We start from the raw sequence: 12841 nt of genomic DNA, 5'->3' as shown, positions 1-12841 counted from the left end.
TTGTTTCCTCTGGTGTTAGCCAAACAAGAGGATCACATGCAAAAAAGAATTCTTGAATTGAAATAAAGTTTATAAACTGAAATGAAGGCAGGAAATGTGGGAACTTTAATTTTAGGAATTAAAACCAGTTTTCTTAAATATTTATTGTAGATGATGTATTTAATTTTTAAGATTTTGGCATCTTTGGTGATTGTTCAATTATTGTTTCATAATTAGATATCTTTATGAGAAACAAGTGATGTCACATTGATAATTAGGTTTCAAAGAGATTGATAAAAAAAATGTTCTTTTTTTATCAAATAATAGTTTTACAACATAATTGAAAAAAATGTTTAATCTCTGCGAGTCATTTTTTGCTTTCATGTTTCAAAATATTGACATATGCATTTGATCTCAAGTTTGTGTAATTAGAAATATGTAATCAGATAATTTTTCATATGGCACAAGAGGCTTTGCAATTGAATACGGTTTCACTTGAAGCGGAAAACATATTTTTCTTAATTACATCAGATCTTAGAATAATAGAATAAAGAGATTACAATTGAAATTGGAGGTAATGGTTGCACAATATGTGACATAGGTATGCATAGATGAAAGGGTTGACCCACAATATCTGAACAATCTCCCTAAGACCCCTAATACCCTTTTCTGGTCCTTAGTATTCAAACTCGCTCGGGTGTCTTCAATGTTATCACTATGAAATGTCTGTTCGCAGTAACTTGCTAATAGTTGACAACAAGTTCGGTCTTCCAATTCCCTTTGTAATTTTCCCCACACTTACCATGCAGTCTTTACCATATTTGAATGCAAGACCAATAATTATCCCCACTTATAAATCTTCTTGCTTAAAAAATACTGTAGGGCTACAGTTTTAATTTAAAAACTATTAAAAAAGAAGATAAAACAAGTGAACCATTATTTTGCTCAAGTCATCAGTTCCCTGGCACTAGTCAAAGAGTTTTTGAGCTTGTTCATCTTTACAACAACAACAACATCATCATCATCATGCGCAGCAACATAGCTAGACATGTAAAAATATTCAAAGCCTTAAACATTAATAGTATTGTAAGAAGTATGGCCGGTTGACTCAAAATTACTTATAATTTTGATGACTGAGTTAGGTTATAAGTGTTTGTATGATGGAACATCTTGCTCCCTTAAATTGACACTTTGTATCAGTTTCATCATCATGGTCAGTCTCATGATTGATGGTAAAGTGTAATTTGAAGTTTTATTTTGTGAACAATAATCATCACAATAGTGTTTTGCCGCCTGTTTGTAATGGCTTGTTTGGCTTGTTTTTATTTTAATGTTGATTTTTTGTTTACTTTCAGTTCAAACTGCTTTGGTGCTCAGTCCAATAGTGAAACAGGGACCTTGAATATCAGGTAGAGTTGGAATTAGAATTGTTTATATTCTTATCCCTATATTTAAACCAAATTTGGTATATATTTACATGTTTGTTAATATTATATTTCAGTTATTCATGCATGTACTATTTGATATTGTTTTTTATATTGGTGATTAAATTAAATTTACATTTTGCTATGTATACATATACAAAAAACAACAATATCAATATGTATAATAATTTAACAAATAATTATTGATTGGTGGATGTGTCTTTTGGGTCTTCAACACCTTACAAAGAAGGAAATTGATGTTGGTGAACCAGTAGGTATTAATTGCTCTTTGGTCACAAACATTTTCCTGTTCCACACCTAAGAGTGGAAATTGATTGTCAATAGAACCAAGTGACCTGATAGCATCTTCCTGTTGAAAACAAGGGGACAATTTACTTTCCATTTGTTTGGGCTAGAATAGAGGGTGAGACAATTAGCCATTCAGAGATAACACCCTGAGGGTCACATGACTTGTAGCTGTGCTGTGATTGGTCAGCCGGGTATTGGCTGTAGATATTATACCTGATGTGACAGTGGTCAGCACATAAGACTTGTTATAGACACAGTTGATAGTATCACATCACAACATGTCAGTGTTATGACCTACCTTGTCTTCATATAATATGATGTTTTATTAGAGTGCATCTGATCAGATATATATTTTGTTGTCTATTTATTTTTGATTTAATTTAAACAAAGTGTTACACAGACTTATTAATTTTAACATGGCAAGCACACTTCTTGTCACTGGATTTAACAGACTGAACTTGGATTTGTCGCCAATATCGCCTATCAGTATGGCAGAAAGGTAATTAACAGTGTTTTCGACTTTTTAAAGTTTGTTTTCAGGACTGCGAGGATCCATTGGACGACTCCTGGAAGTAGTTGACAATGCCATGGTTATTTTTCAGTCTTTCAAGGTTGACAGTGTTGCAAATGTTGCGGTGGCAGACTCCTTTACATTTTTTCTTATTGTTTACATTCTTCTTCTTCTTTTTGACAATTGTCAAGATGATGTTTTTCTTTTTCAGCTTTTAACTTTATACTCTTCCAAGTTTGAACTGGAGTGTAGACAATAATTTCATTTAATATTTTAGTTTTTAGTGTCAATTTATTTAATATTAAGTTTCTAGTTGAGTAAAAGAGCGTTTGACAAGAATTAAAAAGGACTAGCAGCTATACACAAACCAAAAGTCAATAGAACCAAGTGTATATACATCGTTAAAAATGCTAAATGATATGACAAGGGAGTTTATAAAAAAAAAAATGAGTTTTAACAGTTTTGCTTGATTATAACAATTCATGAGTTGAAAATAGCAAGGGTGGTTTAAACTCATTGTGATATATATTTACTTCTAGTATATATATATCTCCAAAAGTGTCATTCAGACAAACTTTTATCATGCCGAAGACTTTAGCGGCAAGTGAAGCATATCACATTTTCTACAGTATATATTTATGGCTGCAGACAACAGTTGTAGGGATGCTGAGAACAGATGCCTTGGGAAGCACTTTATGACATTACTATAAACCATGTGGCCTTTGATAGGCCAACCAGACTGACCATATTAATTATAGTAATTAATTGATTTTAGATATCAAGTGCAATTAACAGCCAGTACCCTGTACATGTACATGAACTAATCATGTTGGGGCAGTATTAATATTGACTACAAATCATGGATTCTACATTTTCTATGTCAATTATTTGAGTACTCTGCACATTGAAGATGTGAAAATCATGAAGGGGCAATATTAATGTTGACTGTAAATTATGGATTCTAGTGTTTCCATAGTCATCTGTTTGGTTTGTAAATAATCCTGTTTGATGTAGTTTAAGTGTTTCTATGGTATTATTTCCCATTTGTATGTGTAGGAATTTTCACCTTGTTTTATGAACTGCTAATTCTGAAAATCTTATAGGGCTTGAAATGTAAGAAATCACACATTTTGTGCAATATCTTGTAACACTGAATGTAAAATATATCTGTTTGGGCATGAAAAGGGCCATTGACTACTAAATATGTAATCTTAAGTATTTATATTGGAGATTTTGTGAGAAAAAGGCCATAGCCAATTCTGTGGTATTAATTGTAATCCTTTGGTCAATATTTGCCAATAGGTAAAAGGGGCCATAAATATGTTTATTGAGGTTTCTGTCCACATTTAGAATCAAGGAACAATATTTGCCCACAAGGTGTAATCTGCATTTAACCTAATCCTTGTTTTGTAAACAGGGATCTTGTATTTAGATTCAAATCAATCAGAATTTTTCCTTGGAGACAATCTGGCTGACTATTTCGTATATTTGTTGAACGCTGATATAAAAATTCACAAGTAAAGCATTTTCTTATGTAAGAATGAGGAATGAGGACTGGGTCAAGTAAAAAGACTGGAATGTTTATTAAATAATTTAATTACCTAAAATGGAATGCACATACTGTCAAAATATTTAATTTTAGTCAAATTTTACTTTTCACATAATGACATTATGTCAGAATGTTACATAAAGTGTAAGGTTTTTTTCCTGGTAGGTCAGGGTAATTACTCATGGCCTGGGCCAGGATGTGACTTGGGTAATTAAGGGTCATGACAGGATGACAGGGCTGGCCCGGCACTTAGGTCACGAACCTGGGCCCTTTGACAGCCCCGGACTGTGTATTCAGACATTACTGCGTACACCATTATGGCCTAAATCAGTATACCAACACCTAACAGCGGACTAATGGCTGTTTCATGGTACATTCCAAATACTAAGTCACACATTTCTCATGTTTTTGAACTTGCATGCCAGGAACATTACATTTTTTCTTACGCCCTTTCATGTAACATTTCTTTTTTCTCTCTTTGATTTTAGTAGTATTTTTGTACTTAGGTTTTGTTGCACCTAGATGAGAGAGAGTTATTGACGGACAATTATTTCTAAAAACTTTAACAAAATTTGTTCTTGATAATGAATGTCAAATTATATATTCAAATGTAATTTAGAATCACATTCATTTATTAATGAAAAACTTATGTATGCTATTATTTATCTTATAACATCAGTTCTACCAATTGCACTTATTTCATTTTACCTATTTAACACATTGTAAAGATTATTGTTGGTAAATTATCGTCAATATTATGTTAATTAGTACCATTGTAAGGCATTTCTGGGTCTAATAATTACGAGTGTCAGGTGGAATTAAACAGTGGGGGAGGGGTTTTAATAATTAATTTGTTACCTGGTGGTCTCCCCTGGTTTTGGTTGAATGGACTAGGAAAAAGGGCCACAGGGCCAGTAATAATGTAATCAGTAAAATCAGTGATAGGTTCTGTCAAATGTTGCATCATTGGATAATTTGTATTCCCAACATACCTACTTGTAAGTGGACATTCGGGACAGTTTGAAGGCTTTTACATTGTATGGTCTGGTTTGGGGTTCTAGGCTGGTTTGGTTGTAAACAAGGAAAATGTAGGGTATTTTGTTAATAGAATATAAATCATTGGTTATTTGATAAAAGCCGAACAAGGAAGACATTTAAATAGAAAATTACATAAGATCTCAATTTGATAAAAATGTTGTCATGATTACAATCTTTTTCAAATAAAAAAACAACACAATAACACATAATTTTAAATCCTTTGCAAGCCTTGTCCCCTGCAAGCCCAAGTCTGATGCATAGAGAAGCATTGTTTGTACAACACTCATGTTTTCCATTGATTATGTGAAATGGAAATTAATTAGCTGGTGAGATGTGGCACACCTCAGATAGGGATCAGGGTTGGGGTATCAGCTCCTGGCATCAGCCAGACTCACAGGGTGGGTGGGGTAATCTAGCCAGACTCACTGGGTGGGTGGGGTAATCTGCATGAACCATCTAGCAATTGAAGGGAGTGGGGTATGGCTTTATTTATTCATGCTATAGCTTGGGTTTTGAGCAAACCTGGGGTTTTTGCTATTTCTGCAGTGGTCACACAATTTTTTTTTCATTCTGGGTCAGCTTAATAAAAATACCTGAATAAATAATAGAAGTAATATAGTAATAAATTTGATTGGGCTCTTGATACCAGACTAGTTGCATTTGTTCATCATTGTCTTGTAAAAGGGTATAAAACAGCCTATTCAAATTTATAGTTGTTAAATATTAAGTAAACTTCTGGACTTTATTGGAATGAATTGCCCATAAACCACCAGCCAGAATATGTTATGAAAAGTTATGATGGTATCTGGTCTGTATGTGGTAATAAAATTATAACATTATCTCAGTTGAGCTGACTGGAGCTTGTTAGTGGGTCCCTATCAAGGTCACATCAAAGTCAAGGTGTCTGAAACCCTAGGGTCTGCCTGGTCAAGATAAGGGCTGGGCTTCATGGGGCTGTGGACTGATCAAATTGATTCCTGCCTTTATATCACCTACATACACACACCATTTGATTAAGTAATTTGTTTGATTTATGTTTTGAAAATAGTAGATTTTGTCCATGAAATCTGTCTTTTTGAAAACATTATCAAAACGATGACATCAAATATTTTCCCATCAGATCACAAACTTTGTTACATATATCAATATTTATACAGTCTATGTTTTCTTTTCTTGTGATCTACTTGTCATTGATGTTTATATTATTATAAAAACATGTCAACAATTGACAAATATACAAGCAATATATCCACAGTAGCAGATGACATAGCCAGTGACCAGTGTTTGTTCTGACCACTGTGCAGTACTGGTCAGCCCTGGCCATAGTCAGTTGCAGTGTGTGACAGCCACGGGTCATAAATCACACCCTCCCCAGTATCTCACACACAATGCCTGTGTCACTCATGGGACCTGTTTATTGGGTTTTATGGCTCTCTCAGTAGATGCTGACAGATGGGAATTGTGCTACTGGGTGTCTGATAGTGTTTATTGGATTTACAATAAATCATTATCAAATGCTATAAGCTGAATGATTATTATAGTGCCATATACTTGGTCAAACACATGTTGCAGATTTGGTGTTCTTCAGGCTTTTTTTAGGTATGCTGTTTTGAGGTTTTATTTACAGTCATAGGAATTATCCATTTTTTTCCATCAAGGGTTCCTGAGTCAGAAAAACTTTTGAAGTTGAAACATATTTATATAAGGATATACATAGCAAATAAATGTATGTGTGGCTAAGGTGAAAAAATCTAACCATCTTATTTGTTTTGTCTCTTCAGGAGGAAGTCAATTGCCTTGCGGAGGATAAATAGCATGCCAGTTCCGAGAATGATGTTGAGCCCGGATGACGTGATGACCGGAAACCACTCGACACCACATGGCAACGACATGATCGAGTCTGCCACTCTCAACATGAGCATCGACACCATTGACGGCAGTGAGTCCGGAACCTCAGAGACGTCTAGCACATCAGACTTCCACACAAGTGGAAGTAGTGATGGGTCGTCCGGGAAATCCGCACAGGAGAAGAGGGCCACATTTTTCATTGAGGAGAGTTGTTCTCAAGACAGTGGTCTTGGCTTCGAAAGGGCCGACAGCACTGACTCATGTAAAGACTCGGTAAGTTTACATACATAAAATATATATATATATATATATATGCCTTCATGGAGATTTTGCTGCTACCTAAATATAAAATGAGCTTTACTGGTTCCTTGGTCAAATAGTGGATTCAATAAAAAGAAAAATATCAAATTGTTTGGCTTTCTAACATCTTTGTTGTTTCATTGTTCGATATATTGCTTTAATTCTAAATAAAATTAAATGTTGCCTTTTTTTTTTTGCAGAATGATGGTTTCACATTTGCGGCTCCAATGGGACTCCCCCTGCGCCTGCAGGCTAAGATGATCAGCGAAGATACATGCTCACCATTCAAGTACTCTCCTGTGAAGTTGTCCCCAGCCCATCGCCGGAACTCCTGCCCAGTCAGTAGCCTGGTATGTCGTCAGGATTAAAAATATATAGTTATAGAAGTTCTCCCTTATGTCAGAGTGTAGAAACAAACAAAAACAGCAGAATAAAATAATTATATAACGCATGTGTAAATCAATGATAAAAAAGTAATATAACATGCTATTGCATTTTTATTTGTACATTATTTGTATGAAAAAATAATAAAATTTTAATTGCAGGATTTCTCTGGGGAGTTTACAAAGTCCTCCAGCTCAGAAGGTGGTGAGGACAGCCCACTAAAGATCTGCAGACTAACAAGTGTTGACGAGGGTCATGGAGGAGATGACGGTTTCCTTGATGTAATGGATGCAGAGGTTGCCGCTTTGACGAATGGCAGCGGATTGAGCTCAGCCATGTCAAGTCTTTTCAACGCCCCTGTCCTGAACAAACGCTCTGTAACAACCACACAAGAAGATGATGATACCCCTGTGGTAAGAAAGTAGTTTTATTTAAAAAGCTATTTAAAAAAGTTAAAACATGAATATAACATGAGGTTCTTTAAAAGAAAACAAATTTGAATCGTTGTCTTAGGATATTTTGTTGATATAAAATCGGATGTTCAATCTATAATTTTGTCTTGATATTTCAGACGAGGCGAAGCATGTGCCGACGCAACATTGCCCGATCAATGTCCATGGATGTGCGTCCCCAGCGGATATCATTCAAGCGTGAAAATCCCGACTGTGGGGATTCACCCATGCAGATCTCATTCAAGCGTCCCCAAGATGAGAGCACGCCCATACAGCAACAGAAACGTCATCGTCCAGCATCTGTCATCGAATCACCCATGCAGGCCCGTGTTCGTCCTTCTCTGCACCGCTGCCACTCAGAGACAGAGGCAATGATCAAATCTGCCTTAGCCAGACAGGCTGATGAACCAGATCTTGTTGGAGATTGCTCAAGGGTGAGTACCAGGGAATTTCAATGTAGTCTATATCATAGTCTAATTAAAAGTCATATATTTATGGGTTGTACAAATTCTATTTAAAAAATGAACTGTATTTGCTTTAAGGTTTCTTAGGTTTACCAATATTTGTTTTCTATTTCAGTCCTACGCATTGCCAACTGTGAGGGGAGGAAAGCACCAAAACCTGAAGTCCATCTCCAGAGAGACACTCTCACATGTGCTCGATGGCCATTATGCCAGTGAAATTGAACAAGCCATCATTGTTGACTGCCGATACCCATACGAGTTTGACGGTGGCCATATTGAGGTAATTATGCGTGAGAATATTGAAGTTTGGCTTACTGTTAAGTCAAAAACATGATTACATTCTGATTCAACTTCATATTTAAAGAGTGACTGTGTGTCATGCAGGATAAGCACTTCATAAATACTGTATTAGTGATGTTTGAAAGAAATCATTTTAGTTTTTGTTTTCCCTTTTACAAAATGAATTCTTATTTCAAATACATATTTTAGTAGCATGTGATTTTCAGTTTGTATTACAAATTGCAATACAACGTATTAAACGTCTTTTTTTGTCATCTAGGGTGCCAAAAACCTTTACACCACGGAACACATCATCAGCGAGTTCCTCAAGAAGCCGATCACTGCTAAGGACCCTAGCAAACGAGTGGTAGTCGTCTTTCACTGCGAGTTCTCCTCCGAGCGGGGCCCCAAAATGTACAAGTTTCTCCGTGAACAGGACAGACAGCTGAACAAGGAGTGCTACCCCAGCCTGCACTACCCTGAGATTTACCTGCTTGACCAGGGGTACAAGGCGTACTTCGAAACTGAGAAGGTGAGGCTTGTGATATGTTTGGGATGTTGATTTTTATTTCACTTAAGTCCATATAGGTAATAACTGTTGGTTGCTTGACTTGAACCGACTTAGCACCAATAATTTTAGGGTAATCCATTATTATCCATTACCATTATTCAAAATTCTGTGTTCTTCTCAACTCAACATCTTATATTTACAGCACCACTGTGAGCCACAGACCTACAAGCCTATGTTGCACAAGGACCACGCCGAGGATCTTCGCAAGTTCCGCTCCAAGTCAAAATCCTGGGCGGGTGAACAGAGAGCTAGCCGGTCAGGCTTCAGGCCGCTCAAGTTTTAAGTGGAGACCACTCATGCAGAGACACACACGGGGTCCAGAAACATTCATCATCATCAGAAGGACCTCGACTAGTCTTGTGATTCCGTCCACTCATAAACTACAGGAATCATTCGGTGTCTTCAAAATATTCTTCTTATCATGAGAAACACAAGCATTAACTGCTGGGAAATTGAATTCAACAAAAGTGTGTCAAATGATGGAAACATATCCAAACATTACTGTCATCTGCATGTGACCGGACTTCATTGTCCGCTTTTTGTTTTTATGATTTTAAGTTTTTGTGTTGCTGTTTTAGAGAAAGTTATATCGTATTTATTTGCCATAGCAGGGCGGCTGTTGTCTTGTTGCACCCTGTGTTGGCGTTGAAGTGAAGTGCTCAGTTCTGTATAAATGTACATATGTACAGGTCTGTGTAAATAACAACCACACACATAATATTGAGCACACCAGGCTGTACATTTACCCCACCCACCCTGTGTATGATATTACATGACGTGAAAATGTACAGATCGACACTCACACTGTGTACGATATAACATGTACAGTCCATGATTTGTTATGTACAGATCCACACGAATATAGTAGCATAACGTAGAAGATAATTAATTAGAAAGATTAAATATATGAGGCCCTTATTCTTAAATCATCATTTACTTAACTGAAGCTAATTTTTATTGTCAAATTAAAAAAAATGTTTTACGAGTATGGGCTTGGCCATAACTGTGTTCATCTTGCAAAGACTTGCTCAGTTTTTTATATTAAGTAAATGCAATGCAAATGTTAGATTGGTGTGAAAGTGTGTTTGAAGAAAAAACTTGAGATTGTCCAATGAACTTTAGTGTGTATTTGAAATATAAGCTTTGTTTTTCCTGTCTGTTTTCTTGTCTGTCTATCTGTCCTCTGTCTTTTTCTCATTTCTGACTTTTGTGTGACTGATAAAGTTTTTATCAACTTTATTTTTTTTCAAAAATTTTCCTGAACAATTTTTTTGGCCAAATTTTTCAGATATTTTTTTTCTTAAGATTTTTTATTTAAAATGAAATTAAAACTATCAAACATTTAGTAAATATATATTAACTTCTCAAAATAATTTGGAAATTTATTGATTTTTTTTAAACTTTTTCGGTCAAACCAGTCGTGTTGTAGTATTATTTTCTCCATTGTGAAATATGAAAACAGTCTGTCTCCTTGGAAGTCTTTGTGAGAGTGCTAGATTTTCCGTATTTATTTGTTGTTTGGTATGTGTTTGTCGCGTGTATTATAGTGTAGATGTTTGTACATGTCACTAACTTATTTGTAAACTGAAAACTCTTAACCCACTGTTGACATCAGGGGTCATGTAAATCCATAATAATGTGTGCTAAGTACTAAAAACAAGGCTCAACTTGTTCATAGTTCGAAAGAAAGAAAAAAATGAGAGAAAAAGAAAAGAAAAAGAAAACCTTTGAAATGGAAAAAAATGTTATTTCTGTGCAAGTCATGTCATACTTTTCAAATCTTTTCATTTTTAATTCATTTTAATGTTTCTGCATTCCATGTTTTTTTACTTGTGTGTTTTAAAATGAGAATGTTTGCATTGGAGTAATTGTGTTCAGAACTTGTGTTCAAATTACCAATATGTGTTCATTTTTTCTTTGGATTTTATTAGTTTTAGAAGCTTTTCTAGATAACATATAATCAGCGTTTAAAAAAGCAAAACATTTTTACCATTTTTTTTTTACATTGCGTATATATGTATTATATTTATTTCTGTCTTATTTATTGCTTTGTTTTCTTCATATAGTCTGCCATCTGCTTAAATTTACTCCCTGGGAAAGAAATAATACAATCACATCAAATAAATAACATCATTTTTGTTAAAATCATGTTTTTTTTTATTTCTTAATACTGTTTAGTTTGATCAAACTTTGTATTTTTACAAAAAAAAGATATAAATAAAAAAATTGTAAGAAAAAATACCTTTTGAAAGAGGCTGTTTTAGCATTTGGATTTTGAATGAAATGCATTGATAACATCTAGTGTATAACAAATGTTGTAAAAGAAAAAAAAAGATATGATGACGTTTATGTATTCTGAGATTGGTACGATCACATGGGAGATAAACACTGTAAGCGCTTAGTAAACTGTATCTCCAATAAATATATATGAAAAAATATGGTTTTGTTCTATTTTGCTCTGTATACATGCATGATGAATTAGGAACTGCAGTGGTAAAGGCATACGGAACGGGGGGCCAGTTTCTTGAAAAAAATATTACACCGGCTTGAAAACAATCGACAAGACGGAAGTTAAACAAATCTGAGCGGGTGGCAAAAAAATCTGCGTAATTTTTTTGCGATTTCAGTTTCTTTGTGACCCTAGGCCTAGGTCTCAGTGCGAAAGCAATACTAGTATACAATGGTTGTGTTAAAAGCCACACATAAAAAAGGAAGCAACTTTCTGTACCTGGTCACGCTTATGACTTGTGTCAACTAATGAGGTTAACAACTTTAAATAGCCGATACTTCTTTAAAATCGTTGATTTTTCTGACCATGAACAGTTGAAAACTCACTTTGGGAACAGGGCTGAGTTGATACTTGAATATGGTAATAATTCTGAAACTTTGAATTCAAGTATAAAACGAGAAATATTTAACAGTTTCATTGCACCTAACTTTAAAAAAGGTTTATTTGTTGCACAAATTTTAAAAGTTGATTTTGGTATCTGCAGATATTTACACTCACAACAGCTGTTACCCATCTGACTCATCTTAAAGGGGCTGGACACCAGATGGCCGGACAAGCCTAGAATTGTGAATGCAGCTAGTATGAGGCCGATATCATAACACATCACTTTACATGGTTAAAATAAGAAACGCATCAACCATGTTGCTGTCTCATTTGTGTCCCTGTTTAAAATAGCGCATAATGGTTTCCCAGATTTACGTGGTAGACAACCATAGTAAATTTCTATTTGGAAAATGCTCCTAAACATCTACTAGATGAATGTGTCGTAAGCGTTGCACACAACTATGTCAATCTTATGTAAGATTTTCACAGTTTTCATTAATTTTGTACCACTGGTGTCTAGCCCCTGTAAAGGGACTTGCTCATGTTTTTGGACCAAGAATTAGTTTCCCAATAAAATGGAACCAAATACACTTATTTTATATTATTATTAAATTTTTTTTGCTCTCTGATACCGAAATACGATGAAAGTATAAAAACTATGGTTTTAGTGGTGAACGAGCTCACGGCAATATAGTCAAAAAAATAAAATAAACTGGGCCTTAACCACTAGGCCACATGGACTAGGACAACAGTTGATCGATATTTTAATCTTTATTGAGGACATTGGTAACATCACGTGATCAACCAATCACGCAACAACGTAACTATTGTCTAATTACTTTGCTAACGTTTTTAAAATACAATCGTCTTCAAAATAACAATATTTGAGCAAATATCAAG

General features: G+C 34.9%; 1 protein-coding gene across 2 annotated transcripts in view; it reads left to right on the top strand.

The window, feature by feature from the left end:
• LOC128212289 (M-phase inducer phosphatase 1-like) overlaps window positions 1-11538 on the top strand; it is a 37772-nt gene extending 26234 nt beyond the window's left edge. For both annotated transcript variants that reach the window (XM_052917665.1, XM_052917667.1), the window contains exons 5-12: window positions 1335-1388; window positions 6592-6931; window positions 7159-7308; window positions 7504-7755; window positions 7914-8228; window positions 8374-8538; window positions 8818-9069; window positions 9251-11538. In XM_052917665.1, the coding sequence (XP_052773625.1) occupies window positions 1335-1388; window positions 6592-6931; window positions 7159-7308; window positions 7504-7755; window positions 7914-8228; window positions 8374-8538; window positions 8818-9069; window positions 9251-9391 (1669 nt within the window). In that variant the 3' untranslated portion in view covers window positions 9392-11538. The remainder of the gene's footprint in view (window positions 1-1334; window positions 1389-6591; window positions 6932-7158; window positions 7309-7503; window positions 7756-7913; window positions 8229-8373; window positions 8539-8817; window positions 9070-9250) is intronic.
• The last annotated feature ends 1303 nt before the right edge of the window (window positions 11539-12841 follow it).

This window comes from Mya arenaria, chromosome 12 (genome assembly GCF_026914265.1).
Source record: "Mya arenaria isolate MELC-2E11 chromosome 12, ASM2691426v1".
Classification (NCBI taxonomy): Eukaryota; Metazoa; Mollusca; class Bivalvia; order Myida; family Myidae; genus Mya; species Mya arenaria.
The sequence above is the reverse complement of the archived record's forward strand: the minus strand, read 5'-3'. Positions and strand labels throughout refer to the sequence as shown.